Consider the following 18,535-nt stretch of genomic DNA (forward strand, 5'->3'; position numbering starts at 1 on the left):
TACAGTCCAGCAGTTTTGTGCCTATTATTACAAAGTAGCTTTTTTGTTTCAATGCCAGATCTATTTAACAACTTTAATTTAAATACCCAGCTCCCATGCTCAGGTTTGAGCTCGTGTCTCCGGATCAGTGACGCAGGATGTTATCCATTGTCCACTGATTTAACCACCATTTTGCTCATGACCGAAAATCTTCAAGGTTCTCTTTTACACACCATAAGCAGATAATTAACAGATCAAATAAATCTGCATTTAGAAAATTACATTTTAATGAATATCCCTCTTTAAATTGCATCTATACCTTTTGTCCCAAGCTACACAGATCCTATACTCTTAAGCAGCATTCTTCACTTGAATATTTCCTTTTTAAACACCCTTATGTATACGGTGGTTGGGCTCACTATGAAACATATGAGATCAATGTAATTCAATTTTGAAAATGCAAGGAAATATCTTTTCAAAAGCTGCAAGTGAAGTCTTTCCTGGGCTCAACTGATACTCTATGTAGCCTACCAAGATGATCAATTTACAGTTAGAACTCTCAACTGTGAATGCAGTTTGGCAATTTATTCTGAAGATGTTGCAGATAAGCACTGCACAAGTACATCAGTAAATTCCATCTGGAGTGGCTGATTGGATCGGAATGCTGGTGCAATTCTCCATGCCTGGAGAATTGATGCCAATTGGAATACATCTGTTGGTATATTATCTGAAATCAACTAACTCAATGGACACTGCGAAATTAAATGTTATTCTTCACATCTAGGGTTGCCCATCACTCCACAAAACTAGTCTTGTATTCTCATTTAGCATTTTTCAGCTGAGTTCTGTTGAGTCCGGCAGTCTCTTTGGAGAATCTTCTCAGAGGAGCAGCTGTGTTTCTCCTTTATGGCAACAATGACATTAAAATGGATCAATGGTGGCCACTCAGCAGGAGGAATCAGATTTCAGATTTATTGTCAGAGTACATATAGGACATCACGTACAACTCTGAGATTGTTTTTCCTGTGGGCCAGGAAGAATTTCCACTTCATGGTACCACAATAAAAATGTACAGGATGCACAGATGTAAACAAGAAATGTCAACAAACTGTTTAATATAGAGAGGAAAAACCAATAAGTGCAAAAGTAAGAGTCCTTAAATGAGTTCCTGATTGAGATTAATTTTGAGGAGTTGGATGGTGGAGGAGTAGCAGCTGTTCCTGAACCTGGTGCTGCGAGTCTTGTGGTATCTATATCTTTTTCCTGATGGTAGCATTGAGAACAGAGCATGTGCTGGGTGGTGTGGATCTTTGATGATTGCTGTTGCTCACTGACAGCAGTGTTCCCTGTAGATGTTCGTGATGGTGGAGAAGGTCTTGCCTGTCATGTCCTGGTCTATGTCCACTACCTTTGACAGGGTTTTATGTTCAAGGGTATTGGTGTCCCCATACAAGTCTGTGATGCAGCTGGTGAGCACACTTTCCACCACACATCTGCAGAAATGTTGCCAGGTTTTCTGAGATCATACCAAGCCTCTGCAAACTCCTGAAGGAGTAAAGGCACTGACATGCTTTCTTCACGATGTCATTAGTGTGATGGGTCCAGAAAGATCCTCCAAGAAAGTGACTCCCAAGAACTTGAATTTGCTCACCCTCTCTACATCTGATCCCTCAATGATCACTGGATTGTACACATCTGGTTTTCCCTTCCTGAAGGCAACATGAAGATGACTACAGTTTCTACATGGAATTTAGATTAAGACATTCATATCACTTACCTGAATTAAAAAGTCGAGACATTTCTGAACCAGGAACTTGGATTTCATCCACTCGATCTCGAGCAGAAAGACACGTTGGTTTGTAAATAAAGCTACTTCCCAGACTGGACAACTGGCTTGTTTCAATCTGCACATCTGCAAGATGAAATTAGATGTAAGATGCTACAGGCTTTGCCTTCCTCCAACCCAACCTAAACTCCCTTTTCTGGAGTTTAGGACCCACCAGACAAGAGGCTGTAATTAACCTCATCCAAGGAAATGAAGCTTGGAAGATGGTGAGCAGGGTTTCCACCCAAAATGTTGACTGTCCATTTCCCTCCATGAATCCTGCCTAAGTTACCAGCATATGCAGTCTCTTGTGTCCCCACGGTGTAGAAATTGTCATTGGGGAACATATTTGAAATAGTGTAAATAATTCTGTATGTTTCAAGGCAATTATAGAAAAGGATAAGTTTCATCCTCAATTTCAGGTCCTCAACTGAAGGAAGGCTGATTTTGATTGTGAAAGAGGGTAGCTAGCAAAAGTAGCGGCTTGCAGTTAAAATAACATCTGATAAATGGTATTCTTTTAAAAGAGAATTAGCAAAGATTTCAAGAATCCAGTAGAATTCCAGTAAAGGCAAAAGGAAAGAATAGCAAGATTAGGGAACTTTGTATGACAAAGATTTTTGAAGGTTTGATAATGAAAAAATGTGCATAGTGGGTGTCAACAACTATTGTCAAGCAAATATCTTTTTTAATATATTATTTTTGATTTCATAGACTCGTGTAAATTCAAACATACAATACAATCTCTTCCAACACCAGTATAATATCCAGAATCCATTTTTTTATTTCCCCACCCCTCTTCCCCCGATACAACTAAGAATAAAGACATATAAATTATTCAGATATGAAAAAAAACAAATACCTGTAGGGTCAATGATCCCTACTGTTACAAGCCCAAAGGACCCCAAAACCCAATAGATATTCACCACGACAAATGGTTACTTAAACAAAAGTTGTTTTTAATTAACTTTAAACATGAAAATGGAATCAAACCTTAACTTAATTCTATTTTTAACTTAACCCAACTTAATCCCCTTCTAATTCTAAGCACATGTGTATGTAATGTGGGTGTAAATTTAGAAAAGTTCTTTGGTTCATAGTCCAACCTCACTTCTCATCCTTCCAAGTTCACTGGTTGCAGACAATTCTTATACTGTGCACAGAATTTAACATGTATAAAGTTCACCAGGCTTTGGTCCTCAAAAGGTAAATGGTTACCACTCAGGAAGGTTCTTGTAGGTTTTGCAGAGAGAGATGTGTTGTTCTAGGATTTCCACAACTGAGGCACTACCATTAGTCACCTCAGTGTCTTACTGATGAAACTTGCCCCATCAGGGTTTTTCAGATGATAACCTCTTTCCTTCAGGTTACTACAGAGTTCCTTTCTGTTTCCCTTATTCCAAGCAAAACACCAGACAGCCAGCACTTTCAGCTATCCTTCACTTTGGAGCTTCTGTTTCAGTTCCAACAAGCTTCTCTGTCTCACCCACACTGGCTGAGACAACTTGTTTCACTCCTTCTCCCTCTTTCCCTCTCTCTCACTCACCCAGACTGCTTGCAAAAAATCACCTGAGCTTCTCCATCAAACAATAGAAGTCAGTCTTCTGGTTCATCTGTTCCTTTTAGGTAAATAAATAAATAAAAAAGCCTTGCAAAAAGGTATCAGGAGACAGTATGTCTCTTGCTGTTGCTTTAAAGACAATAGTCCATTATTCCCCAATGTCAGTTCAATTCAATTAATACCCTCTTGTGAAGTTTCCATATCCACTCTTCACAATTTCTGCAAAGACAGTGTGGATATGAATTCTCCAGTATTTCAAATAAGATCTTTCTGAAAGTGTACGTATGAAACCTACTCTACTTTTCCCAATTTATCTCCCAAAAACTTTTCTATATATTCTCTCACACCTAGGAAAAAGCCTGGTTGGGGTGGGGGGGGGGGGGGGGGAAGAGAAAGAGAGAGAGAGAGAGAGAGAGAGAGAGAGAGAAACCTTCCAAGATTACTGAATAATCAAAGATAATCAAGGGTGAGGAATAAAAAGAAAAAATGACTAATAGAGCACGTCACCTGCACCACATCACATAACATTGATCCCAATCATTTCTCTGTTGGGAAGGATTGTTTCATCACCCTTATTCTGAAGGGGGATAATCATATCTACAGGCCCATATACTGCAAATAAGGTTGCCACTCTCTAATAAATGTTCATATCTCCTCCTTAAATTATACATGATTCTCTTCATCATGTAATATTTAATTGGGAGTCGAACTTCCATGTGACTGCTATGCATTTCCTGGCTACTGCCAAGGTGACCTTCACAAACTGAATTTGGTATCTGTACAGCCTAAAGCACACATCCATAATGTTCCCCAGTAGATACAATTCAAGATCTTGTGGAAAATCCACCTTTGTAATTTTTTTTCCAAAATGACCCCCAAGTCCTTCCAGAAGCATCTCACCTTTGTGCACAGCCAGGTAGAATGGATAAAGGTTCCAATCTCCACACCACACCTAAAGCACATTTCTGAGATTTTTGGGTTAGATTTATGTCGTTTTTGAGGTGTGATGTACAGTTGATGCAGGAAATTGTATTAAGTTGTTCTGGGTCAAGGGTGTTTTGGGAGGGGCGTGCTGTGTGATGACATGGGGTTAGACTAATAATTCCTGCTCTCCTTGAAAAAATTGAGAAAAAATGATTAAAAAAATACTATAAAATTTACAGAAACTATAAGGAAGAACTGTCTGAAGAGATACAGAAGTCAATAACAATGCCACCAAAGAAGGATAAAGGACAAGAAATTGAGCAAGAAAAGAAACAAGGAAGAGAGGTCTACCTTGAGAAAGGATCCTGGAGCTGTTCATAAGGTAGCATCCAAAGAGGAGAGGCCAGAAGCCAGGGAAACCTGGAACACTGGTGCACAAGGTCTCCTCTGACAATGGCTACCATCATCGACTGAAGAAGTGACTCTGCATATGTGCGACTCCTTGCGCATGTGCAGAGCACATAAAAAAGTGGGAGATTTTTTAAAAGATTCTATACACCCACAGCTCCAGTGATCAAGAAGAAGACCTGGAAAAGCAAAGGAAAGATCAAGATCAACCAACAATCAAGAAAAAAAATAGAAAAAGGTGCAGAGGCTTCCTTATCTACTGGAGAAATGAAACAATTTTTAGACTTTTTTTGACAATCCATGGAAGTATTAACTGATGAAGTAAGAAAGAATGGTGATAAGATGGAAAGATTAATGCAACGAGTGGACACTAGATTTGAAATAGTGGATGGTAAAATTAAAGGGAATGAATTTGAGATTCAAAATATCAAAGACCAAATGAAGAAAGTACAAGCAGAAGCAGCTGCAAATCATAATCAGTTAATGCAAAAAATAGACATCTTGGAAAACTTTAGTAGACAAAATAATATTAAGACTGTTGGACTTAAAGAAGGGGATGAAGGTCAAGATATGAAAATATTTTTGGGTCAGGATGAATTTCAAGGAGATTTGGAGATAGAGTGAGCCCATAGGGCATTGAGTCCTAAACCTCAGTCAGACCAAAGGTTCCATCCAATACTTGTCATATTCCTTCGATATGAAGTAAGAGAAAAGGTTTTGGAGTTGGCGGCAAAGCAAACTAAAGAAAGACGATCACCTTCGATTTATGGAAATAAGATTTTCTTTTATCCAGACACAAGTTTTGAATTGTTGAAAAAGACAAAAGAGTTTAATCCAGTTTAAAAATGTATTATGGCAAAAAGGCTATGCCTTTGTTTTTAGACATCCAACTGTATTGAAAGTATTTGTCCCGAGAGGGAGGAATAGACTTTTTACTGAACCTAATGAAGCAAAGGTATATGCCAATTCATTGCCTGCTCAAGATCAACAGATGGCTGTTGATACCTGAATTCATTACACAACTGAAAGATTTCTGCTGTAACTGAAAGTATATTGTGGTTTGAGAGAGCTTAAAGGGGAAGGAAGGTTTAACCTATAATGTGCATGATCTATTGAATTTGATAAAATTAATGGATTATAAGGTCTATTGAAAAGATTATTGTAAGGGATGGTATGGTATTTTGAGTGAGTTAGTGGGGAATATGATGCTGACCACTGCAGAGTCATGGACATTAATGTGATATCTTTTGCATCCTGCATAGATCATGGGAGTAGAGACACTAACATCAAGTGCCTCTGGGGTTTTTCTCAACTTATTTCTTCCCTTTTCCATTCTCTATCTTTTCTTTCTTTGGTTTAAGCCTGGACTGCTTATATTTGTAGTGTATTATACAGGGAGGGTTGAGGTGAGTGGGGAGACAGGAGGGGGACACTGGATGGATATATGCTTTAATTTTGGTGTCTAATGGTGGGGAAACTTAATTTTATTTGTATTAATATTAATGGAATTCAGAATCTGATAAAGAGAGAAAGGTTATTAAGCTATACGAAAAAAAAACTAAAGTAGATGTGACTTTTTTTACAAGAAACTCATTTGATGGAAATAGAAAATGCAAAATTAAAGAGAGACTGGGTAGAAAAAGTATTGTCTTCTTCATTTAATTCTAAAGCTGGATGGGTAGCAAAATTAATAAATAAAAAATTACCAATTAAGATATTGATAAAGTGGGGAGATATGTGATGGTAAATTGTAAGATTTATTCTGAATTTTGGACTTTGATGAATATATATGCACTGAATATAGACGATGGAAAAATTTATACAAGATGCTTTATGCAATTAACTAATGCAAAGGGGAAAGTAATTATGGGAGGAGACTTTAATTTTACTTTTGATTCCAAGGTGGACAGATCAGGTGGAATTATGGTTAAAAACAAGGTAGTTAAAATTTTGAAGAATTTTATGCATGAAATGAAACTTGTGGATAGTTGGAGAAGAATGCACCCTGATATTAGAGATTATTCATTTTATTCCTTTAGACATGACATATTCATGAATAGATCTGTTTTTTAATCTCCTCTCAACTGCAAGCAAGAGTTCAAAATATTAAATGTCAAGCAAGGATATTGTCTGATCATTCACCTTTGGTTTTGTCAGTTTTATTGGAGGAAGAACAAAATAGAAGTTATAGATGGAGGTTTAATACTGCATTGTCAAAAAGGCAAGATTTTTGTGAATTTATAAGACAACAGGTAGTTTTTTTTTTAGACCTTAGCAAACATTCTGTAACCAATAAGTTTGTAGTTTGGGATTATATGAAGGTTTATTTAAGAGGACAAATAATAAGTTATACAGCTAAGGTTAAAAAATAATATATGTCTGAAGTTAATCATCTGGAAAATGAAGTAATAAAGATGGAAAAAGAATTAAAAAATCAAATAAATGATCAGAAATTAATATTGGATTTTTTAAAATTGAAATTTAATACAATACAAACACAGAGTGGAGAGAGATACAAGGTGAACCTGACAAAAATATTATGAGTTGGGAGATAGAGCGCATAAAGTTCTAGCATGGCAATTGAACAATTATCAAGAACAATACTAGCTATAAAAGAAGATTTGGGTAATATTACATAAAACACAGGGCATTAATGATGTTTTTATGACATTTATAAGAAATTATACCAATTGGAATCTTTGATGGAGATAAAATAGATGAATATTTGTCACTATTATTTTGCCTCAATTAAATATAGAAGAGAAAACCAAATTAACAATTCCTTGCAGAAATATATGACATATTGATGTCTTTACCAAATAATAAGGCTCCAGGCAAAGATGGTTTCTCTCCAGAGTTTTATAAAGAATTTAAAGAGTTATTGATTCCTATATTCATGGGACTGTTAGAGCAAATGGAAGATCCTTGTGATTTATCTGAGTCATTTAAAACAGCATTAATAACAGTTATTTTTTAAAAAAGGGAAGGATCCTTTGTCATTTTTTGTTATTGAATACGCCAATAGATTAGCTAAATGTTTACCTAAATTGATTAAAGTGGATCAAACAGGTTTTATTAAGAATAGAAGAACAGTTGACAATATTATTAGATTTTTGTTAAATTCAATCAATAATTCCCCTTTTTTCTTTACCCCTTATTTATATTTAGACCTGGGAGGGCAATAGGGTTTTTACATAAATCAATGCTTCCTGAGGGTCTGTAAAAAAAAACCTCCCCTCCCGCTCTAAATATCTTCGACAGTGTAGAGTGAAGGAGAGCAAACTCAATTCCTTTTTTCCTAAGATTTTTTTCAGCTGGTCAAATTCCCTCCTGCACCTTAAAATTGCCACACTTATTTCTGGGACTCTCACTCCTCCAACTCCACTGGATCCTGTCTCTCCTTCACTCCCCTTGCCAAAGCCCGTAAAACTCTCCCTGTCCTGGTGGCAAAGGAACCTAACCAGGACAGATCGGGGTCACTGATTTGGACCCAGGTGGGGCACAAGAGACTGGACTGCCCACTCTATCTCCAGATCATTTCCAATAATTTTCTCCCTGCCCACTCTATCTCCAGATCATTTCCAATCATTTTCTCCCTCAGCCACACCTCAGGAATCCTCCAGGTCTCTTCCCTTCCCTCCATTCTCTCTTTCACCCCGATAATTTTAATATTATTTCCCCTGCTGAAATTTTCAAGGGCATTCATTTTCTCCCATATTCTTTCTTTTTCCTTCCCCCACATGTCCATCTCTCCTCTTTTTGCCAACCTTTCTTCCACTCTTTTTATTCTTTCTTCTGTTACTTCCATCCTGCTAGTTAAATTATCTAGTCTCTCTTTTATAACATTCTGGCTGGCCACCAATTTTTTAAAGTAATGTTCATCTGGTGGATAGCATCCATAATGTCCCTGGCAGAGGGAACTGAGCATTCTGCCTTCCTTTTCCTTTCTTTCCTTCCTTCCTTTCTTTTGTTCCTCTCTTTCCTCCTCCTTCCCTTCCTCTTCTTCCTACAGTCTTCAAGCTAACATTGACCATGCTTCTCTCCACTGTCTTCGACCTCCCAGCTCCTCCCTAGTCCTGCAGCCACCATTCCTGATGCCCCACGTGCCCATCACTGCCTCCATCTACTAGTCCCCGCATGGATTGGCCTTACCAGGTGAGTGCCTTTTATTCCTCTTCCCTGTTCTTGAAGCCACCATTGCCTTCACCTCTCCTCTGGGTCCAAGTAGATTGAGCCGTCCGCTGGCCTCTGCCACACCTCCACAGTCACCTGACGGTGCACCTGCCTCCTCGCTCATGGCCCTTGCCACTCCATGGTCACCCAACAACATTCCCGTCTCCATGCTCATGACCCTCTCCCGACCCCATCGTGGTCCTGTTTCTGCCACGCCAACCTCACCAGTTAAATTTTTGACCTGCGGGAGAGTCCAGGGCTCCATTCCCACCACCGTCACTGTTGATGTCTGCATGGGCCCAAGATTGACCTACAAACACGAGGCTATCCTCTCCCATTTTCTCTTCTATCTTGATTCGTTGCTTTATTCTTTCTTCCCATTCTCTCTTGATTTTCATTATTTCTTCAATGTTTTCTTTCATCCTTTATGTTTTTTTTAAGGGGTTCTTTTTTTCTTCTCTTTTTCCTTCTTTCATCTGGGGTGCTCTGCTCTTCACTTACAGCCTCTCCAATGCCATCTTCTATTCTTGAAAGTGGTCTTAAACAAATGTCAGTCAGTTGGGCTTTCTCCTCCGTAGGTACTGAACACTATGTGTGGTTTGAGCAGCCTCAGATACCCCTAAAACAGATCTACACTGATGGATGTTGGACACTGTTGTTAAATGGGGACATCAAAATTTGTTTCAGATTGGTGGCGTAGGTCTTGGCCTACTTCTTATCAAGCAAGCATCTTCAGGAATATACAGAGTTTCAGGGAGTACCTGAGAAGGCAATTAAGAGGGCAAAGAGAGACCACGAAATATCCTTGACAAATAAAAGTAACTGGAATCTCAAGTCATTTTGTGTAGACTAGGAGAAAAAGAATAGCGAGAGAAGGAGTGAACTCCCTTTGGAATCCAAAGGGTGAAAGGCTGACCTATGTGGAGACAGATGTGGGCGAGGTACTCTATCAATATTTCTTGTCTATTTTCACCAAAAAAGGATGTAGAGTATAGTGGGTTCAAGGAGGGAATCATCTGAAGCATACCAAATATTAAGATAGTAGAATTGTTACATGACTTGGAATATATAAGGGTGGATAAGTCCCAGGGACCAGATAGGTTGCATCCCACAATACTATGAGAAACAAGGTAGATTGCCTGCTTTTATCTGCCAAGGATATTTCATGGTCTCTTTTTGCCCTCTTAATTGCCTTCTCATGTACTCTCTGAAACCCTATATAATCCAGAATATGCTGGTCCCTGTTGAATTTTTTTGCATCTTTTTAGCCACAGATAATGAACCTAAAAACTAGAAGATTGCTAACTTTGTTCTTTTATTCAAGAATGACAGCATGGTTAAGCCAGATAACTACAGTCCAGTGACCCTTAACTCAGTAGTAATTAAATTATTGGAGAAATGTCTCATTATGGATGGTAAGGATGACTTTGCACAGAGATAATCTGTCTCACTAATTTGATTGATCTTTTGGAGGAGGGAAAGGAGGTAATAAAGGAGATGGATGAAGGGAGGCAAGTAGATACTTTCTCTGTGGGATTTAAATAAGGCATTTGACGAGTCCCACATGTAGTTTGATCAAGAGATTAAGGCACATGAAAACTAACTGGCTTATTGGTTCCTAACTTGGCTTGGTGATAGGAGACAGAGCGTGATGGTGACAGTAAGGAATGCCATCTAAGGCTACAACAGATATAGTTTCATTGGAAAGTTTGCAGAACATTGGCAGATGAAATTTAATCCTGACAAGTATGTACTTTGGTGAAGTATTTTCGGACATGTACAGTAAATGATAGGGTATTAAGGAATAGTGATGAACAGGGAGACCCAAGGGTCCAAGTCCATCATTCCCTCAAAGTGTGACACAATTTATTAGGATGGTAAACAAGGCACATGGCATGTTGTTTTCAGAAATCAGGCCATACAAGATTTGGGACATCATCTTGCAAATCTACAAAACATTCATTCACCTGCACTTGGCATTTTGTATGCAGTTTTTGTCAGCACATGATTGGAAATACATGATTGCACTGGAAAGAGTGCAGAGAAGATTCACCAGGAGGTTGCTTTAATTGGAGGGCTTTAGTTATGGGGAGAGTTTGAAAAGGGTGGGCTTGTTTTCCTTGGAGCAAACAAGGCTGAGCAATAACTTGATGGAAGCATAAATTATCATGTCAGGAAGATAGAGAAGATCATCAAAATCTTTTCCCCCTGAAAGGAGATCAAAAATAGGTTATTGATTTGGGGTGAGAGGAAGGAATTTTAAAGGAGATCAGAGGGGAATTTTATTCTTTTACACAGAAAGTGCCTGGTTTCTGAAACTCTCTAGCAAAGTTAGTGGTGGAATGAGATACAATCAATTCAAATTTCAATGGACAAAAGATACGAGGATATTGCCCTCATGCAGGCAAAGAGGATTAATGTAGATGGGCAAAATGTTTGGTCTGGATGCAGCGGATCAAGGCCCATTTTTGTGCTGTTCTGCATGTTTCTGTCAACCACTTGAGCTGAACCACCAGATGATTCTTCCTTCCAAAAATATGTGCTACAACAGCAACATCAAAACCATTAATAATTTCTCCCAGCACACCAGTCATTCACTGCCATTGAAAACATGGTTCCGTCTCACGCATGACCCAGCAGGTCATTGCATAAAGTGGCTGTGACTTTGTGAGTGAATTTTAACAGCTGATAAATATGGAAGCATCCTTCAGAGTTGACATTTACTCTTTATAAAAGCAGAAACTGAAATAATCTTATATATGTCAATTAAATATATTAAATATAGGAATGAGAATAATACCAATCTTCAATCTCTACCTTAACTTCCAAAAGAATTCAAATTTGGAGGCCAAAATTGATGGCAATCTTAATTAAAGGGGCACTGTAAAGTATTTGGAAAATATTCCCCCTTGTTTAACTTTAAAGATGTGCAGTGTGGTCAACAACCTTAGTATTAGTTTGCTTTACTTAATATTACATCAATTTGTTCATGAAAAGTTAAAATAATCTGAAGTGATCAGAGAAACTCTCTAACATCAGCTCAGTCCTCATCCTGAAAACACAAACATTCCTCTACAGAAATTATATTTCAGAAGATGCCACATCTTCAATTTCAAAGCATAAATGAATTCTTACCTATGTTGTCTGTTGACAGAACAATACTTGGTTTAATAGAAAGCAAAATAGCAGACAGTTTCTCAGTCAGCATATCAATACTTTGAATTATAACATATGGACCAGGTATCACCTGAAAAATACAAGTCAAAGCACAAGCATTTCTTTCCAACACATTCACTTATGAAGGACACTTTTACAATACATTGAAATTCATCAAGCAGTTCCAACATTGAGTCTTGTAACGAGGCATGGTTCATTATCAAATCTCTTTAAGTCATAAATGTAAAAAATGTGAAATGACCCCTTCATTTAAATTATGTTAAAATCTTAAATGTTCATGTTAAATTTTTCCAAAGAAAGATCATTTATGCAGTTTATAGGAAAGTTTAGATAGTTGACCAAAAATGAATCGCTTCCACCATAAGCCAATATCAATCATCTTCAGCTACATTACAGCCTGATTCAATCTCATTTTCTATTTGATCATCATTCCTTTGGAAAAAAAATTTCAAGGAATGTATAATTTTCAACTTTGATTCAAAGATGCTTCATATAAATATTAAACATTTTAGATTAAGATTTAAGTATTTAGATTAATATTTGTTTTAATGTATTTCACCAGATACATCATTTCTAAAATATTTTTCTATTTAATTATGTTTTGTAGAATAATAAAATTAACCATTCTCACCTCTGATATTAGGAACCATTCCAAGGAACATTTGGCATCAATAAGTTCACTTGCCAATTTTACAAAATTAGTAGCCAAGCTCAAAACTGTTTTTGAATTATTAGCTTCTGTCTCAAAATCTAGTTCAGCAACATTTCTGAGAAACCTTGTCAGTCCAAGCAAGTCAGCGGAAGTAAGTCTGACATGGTTTTCATCAGCTGCCTCTAGTAATACAGTGGTGATGTAATTTGCACTCGTCATATTTTGAGGATAATCACTTTTGTTCAGCAAAAGATAATCTGAAATCTGAAGCAACCAATACAGTATTAATTGCAACAATACACTATTATCATATAGACTCCATTATTAAATATTACATATTTCAAATCATGTTGTTGACATAAATATTTCAATATCAATACATAGTGCACACCATGGTCTGCCTTCTGAAAGAAATCTGGTCCTCTCTACTCTAAGGGGATGTTTTCATCTCTCCTCAACAAGATGCCTTTCAGCTTGCCACACAAATATCAGACTGCACCATTTGGCACATACCTATTGAAGAATTTGAAGGCTAAGCAGTAAAGGACCACAAATAGGCATGGTGATACATACACTTGTGTAGGAGGAATGGGAGGTCTCTATCAACAGCAAGTACCATGTCTGAGTAACAATTTCTTCGTATAAATCTGTCTCTGGATAAATCGATCCTCTTCTCCTGCTCCTGATCATGTTGAGATCCAGCAGGTCTACTACAGATGTACAATTTGAGTTTCAGCCCAAATGAGCGCAATGAACCTTGGTCCAGCTCAAGTACTTCTTTCTTTCTGCATACTTCAAGTTCATGTGCATAGCAATGATGCAAGCATCAAGGTATGCCTTAAAATACAACCATAATTCATGATCATATAGGATCCAATTCTATTACTTACTGGAACACCTGCAAACTTTTCCTTTATATGTAGGAAAAATTCAGAGGGAGGTCGAGAAGTAAAGACTTGCAATTGTTCATAAATCTCTGAAAAAAAGCAATAGAAAATAATGAATATTTTACAAAACACTGGGCATATATTACATATAATATTAAAATCAAACACTGACCCACCCAGATATTAGCAAACTTAAATTTAAACAAAATACACATTATAAAAGGAATCTTACTCCAACCTTAATTTCCCCAATTACTTATATTTTTTTACTATCTTTCTCATAACACTTCTAATATACATTTCTACATCCTGATTTAGCACGGACATCTGCTATTATCCACAGAATTCAGTTGGAAACTAGTGATCCTGCTGAGAAGATTCCCAATCTTGCATAATTTCCTACCTGCCCTCTAAAAATACTATTTGCTCTCAAATTTTTGGATGTAATTTCACAAGTAATTGATGAATACAGATAAAATGTAATATCACATTGGATACTCTCCTATAGGTGCTGTGAGCTATGTTTTCTGACCACAGAAAGATATGAATAACTAAAAAATATATGTAGTTTATTCAAAAGCTCCTCGCATACCAGCTGGGAATCATTCTATGCACCCCACATGACAATTCTGAATGCAATATTCACAGCCAATATTGCATTGACAACAGATCCCAATATGAATGCTTCTCAAAATCAGCAAGGATAGCAAATGCATTCAGGAAAATATCCCAGACCCGTTGGTCTAAAGCCTGAAATCATCATCTAGCAGAATAAAAAAAGAGAAATGCAATTCAGGATTCTCTTAATCACATGATCATAGCAAGCATTCTCATGAACTATAAAATCAGAGGAAAAGTCTTTGAAACTTCAGAAACATTAGATGATGTCACAAGATCACAAGATATAGGAGCAGAAGCTGGCCAATTGGCACATCGAGTCTGCTCAACCATTCTATCATGCGCTGATCCTTCCTCCCACTCAACCCACTCACCGGCCTTCTCCCCATAATCATTGATGTCTTGACTAATAAAATACATGCAATTTCTGCCTTAAATACACCCAGCGACCTCACTTTCACAGCTGCTTGTGGCAACAAGTTCCACAGACTCACAATCCACTGGCTAAAGAAATTTCTTGGCATCTCTGTTTTAAATTGCTGCCTTTTATGCTGAAGTTGTACCCTCTTGTCATAGACTCCCCTACCATGGGAAATAAGCTTGCCACATCGCCTCTGTACAGGCCTTTCAGCACCCTCATCCTTCTGTACATCAACGAGTACAGACCAAGAACCAACAAACATTCCTCATATGCTAACCCTTTCATTCCTGGTATCATTCTCTGAATGGTCTTCAATGTCTGTACATCCTTTCTCAAATAAGACACCCAAAACTGTACATTGTCCTCCAAGTGAGGTCTCACCAGTGCTCTATAGAGTCTCAACATTACATCCCAGCTCTGAAATGCTCTTCCTTGAGCAATCAATGCTAACATTGAATTTGCCTTCTTCAAGTTATCCTGCACAAGGACTCTCAATCCCTTTGCACATCAGAATTTTGAATTTTCTCCCCATCTAAATAATAGTCTGTCCATCTATTTATTCTACCAAAGTGTATGACATTGTATTTCATCTTTCATCTCTTTGCCCATTCTCCTAATCTATCCAAGTTACTCTGCCACCTTTCTATATCTTTAGCACCACCTATTTTGGTATCGTCTGCAAATTTAGCCACAAAGTCATATGTTCCATAATCCAAATCATTTATATACAATGTAAAAAGAAGTGGCCCCAACTCCATCTCCTGCGGAACACCATTGGTAACAGGTAGCCAACCAGAGTAGGATCCCTTTATTCCAACTCTTTGTTTCCTGTCTATGAACCAATGCTCTAACCATGGTAGTATCCTTCCTGTAATTCCATGGGCTCTCATCTTGTTTAGCAGCCTCATGTGTGGCACCTTGTTGAAGGCCTTTTGAAAGTCCAAATACACAACATCCACTGCATCTTCCTTGTCTATCCTACTTATGATCTCTTCAAAAAATTGCAGTAGGTTTGTCAGGCATGATTTTCCTTTAAGGAAACCATCTGGCCTTCAGCTTCTCTTGTCAAGCATCTCTAGGTATTCCATAACATCAAACATTACAATCGATTCCAACAGCTTCCCAACCACCGATGTCAGGCTAATAGGTCTATAATTTCCTTTCTGCTGACTCACTCCCTTCTGAAACCACAGTTCCTTCATGATCCTCTAGTCCTTTGGAATTATGCCAGAATCCATCGATTCCTGGAAGTTCATAACTAATGCCTCCACAATCTCTGCAGCAACGTTCTTCAGAACCCAAGGGTGCATTCCATCTGGTCCATGAGTCTTATCTACTCTTAGACCATTTAGCTTCACAAGTACCTTCTCTCTCGCGATTTTAACTGCACTCATTTCTCTTCTCAAAGACCCTTGAGAGTCTGGTATGCTATGAATGTCTTCAATAATGAAGACTGATCCAAAGTATTTAATCAGTTCCTCTTCCATCTCCTTGTCCCCTGTTACAATTTCTCTTGTGCCATTTTCTAACAGTTCTATGACTACTTTTGTCTCTCTTTTACTCTTCATAAATTTCAATAAGCTTTTAGTATCCTCTTTGATATTATTTGATAACCTCCATAATTCAACTTTTCCTTCCTAATCACCTTCTCTAAGTTTTTTAAAAGTTTCCCAGTTTTCTATCTTTCCTTGTATACCCTCTTTTGCTTTTACTTTGGGTTTAACATCCCCGTCAGTCACAATTGTCTCATTTTCCATTCACGGATTTTGTATGTAGCTGTCCTGCACTTGCCTCATTTCTCACAGTAACTCCAGTCATTACTGATCTGCTGTCTTCCCCATTAGTGCACTTTTTCTATCAACTTTGGCCATTTGCTCTCTCATGCGAATGTAATTTCCTTTACTCCACTGAAATGCTGATATATTGGACTTTAGCCTCTTGTTTACAAATTTCTAAGTGAATTCAATCATATTGAGAAGACTACCTCCTAAGGGTTCCTTTTATCTTAAGTTCTCTCATTACCTCTTGCTCATTTACACAGCACCCAATCCAAAATAGCCGATCCCCTGGTGGGGTCATCAATAAGCTGCTCCAAAAGGCCATCCCATAGGCATTCCACAAATACTCTCTCCTATCTCATACTGTCCTGACTTTCCCAATCTATTTCCAAGTTAAAATCCCCCGAGATTTTTGTAACGTTGTCCTTTTGACAATATCCAGTGCCTTATCTGTTGAACTGTTAAATTATTCATCTTAAGACAGAAAGGATTTAATGAATACATGTTCTACATTAATTTTTTTCCCTCATCTCTTGCTGATATAACTTTTACTAGAAGCCCTCTAGTAACTTGATGTATTAATTTCTTCACTAATGAGCTGTTATACTGAAGACTGGCATTCTACTTGAATGACCCCCATCCCAAAATAGATATTTTTTGCACCTATGTAGTAGAATAAATTGCATTGCAGTCTGATAAAGAAACCTCAATTATTTTCCTGGCCTGATGCAGACAAATTTCAGGCATGGTCAATTGGTTACAACCTTTGCTCAGATATTTCTCTCAAACACACTGTAAAACCTCAGTTAAATGTGAATTATAGTATCTCAACAGTTCCCACTGGCACCTGCACTTCCAAGGTTATCAAGAGATTACCAAGAAGGTAGATGAAGGAAAGGATATAGATGTTGTCAACAGAGACTATTGTAAAGCCTTTGACAAGGTCCCACATGGTAGGTTAGTTCAGAAGGTTAAGACACTAAGTATCAAGGAGAGGTTATAATCTGTATTTGTAATTGACTGTGTGAGAGAAAACAGAGAGTGGTAATGGATGGTTGCTTCTCAGACTGGAGCCTGTGACTAGTTGTGTGCCTCAGGGATCTGTGTTGGGACCACTGTTGTTTGTTGTTTATATCAATGATCTGGATGATAATGTGGTAAATTGAACCAGCAAGTTTGCTTGCAGAGGGATCTGGACCAACTGGGAGAATGGGCCCAAAAAATGGCAGATGGAGTTTAATGCAGACAAGTGTGAGGCGATGCATTTTGAAAGGGCAAATCAAGTTACTGTGTAAATGGTAGGGCACTGAAGAGTGCGGACGAACAAAAGGATCTGGGAATGCAGATACATTGTTTCCTGAAGGTGGTGTTGCAGGTGGACAGGGTGGTAAAGAAAGCTTTTGGCATCTTAGCCTTTATAAATCAAAGTATGGAGTATAGGAGTTAGGATGTTATGTTAAACTTGTTTGTGATAAGGCCAAATTTGGAGTATTGTGTGCAGTTCTGGGCGCCTAACTACAGGAAGGACATCAATAAGATTAAAAGAGTGCAGAGAAGATTTACTAGGATGTTACCGGGCTTTAAGGAGTTGACCTACAGGGAAAGGGTTAAAGAGGTTATGACCTTATTCCTTGGAGCGAAGAAGAATGAGGGGAGGTTTGATAGAGGTTTAAATATTATGAGAGGTATAGACAGAGTGGATGCAAGTAGGCTTTTTCCACTTAGCTTGGGGGAGGTAAATACGAGAGGTCATAGTTTTAAGTTGAAAGGGGAAAGGTTTAGGGGGAACATTAGAGGAAAGTTCTTCTCTCAGAGTTGTGGGAGTGTGGAATGGGCTGCCATCTGATGTGGTGAATGTGGGCTCGATCTCGAGTTTTCAGAATAGATTGGACAGATACATGGAGGCTAGAGGACTGGAGGGTTATGGAATGGGAGCAAGTCAATGGGACTAGTGGAGTGGTGATTGGCACAGACTAGAGGGGCCAAGTGGCCTGTTTTCTGTGCTGTAGCATTCTAAGTCATTCCATCTGTCTCTGTAAAGTCCCAAGACTTGCTATGCAATCCTGTCACTGCCACATGCAAGACCAGCAATATTATTTGATTAAAGCAGCTCAAGTTGGATGTGAAAGACA

The 18,535-nt window shown here is 38.0% G+C and overlaps 1 protein-coding gene across 1 annotated transcript in view; it reads right to left on the reverse strand.

Annotated features, from left to right (window-relative positions):
* Window positions 1-18,535, reverse strand: part of LOC138765302 (adhesion G protein-coupled receptor D2) — a 326,991-nt gene that overhangs the window by 289,577 nt on the left and 18,879 nt on the right. The window contains exons 4-7 of the mRNA XM_069942347.1: window positions 13,590-13,675; window positions 12,679-12,963; window positions 12,006-12,117; window positions 1,757-1,891 (exon numbers count right to left, since the gene is read on the reverse strand). Of these exons, the coding sequence (XP_069798448.1) occupies window positions 1,757-1,891; window positions 12,006-12,117; window positions 12,679-12,963; window positions 13,590-13,675 (618 nt within the window). The remainder of the gene's footprint in view (window positions 1-1,756; window positions 1,892-12,005; window positions 12,118-12,678; window positions 12,964-13,589; window positions 13,676-18,535) is intronic.

The sequence above is a fragment of the Narcine bancroftii genome, chromosome 5 (genome assembly GCF_036971445.1).
Source record: "Narcine bancroftii isolate sNarBan1 chromosome 5, sNarBan1.hap1, whole genome shotgun sequence".
In the NCBI taxonomy this organism is placed as follows: Eukaryota; Metazoa; Chordata; class Chondrichthyes; order Torpediniformes; family Narcinidae; genus Narcine; species Narcine bancroftii.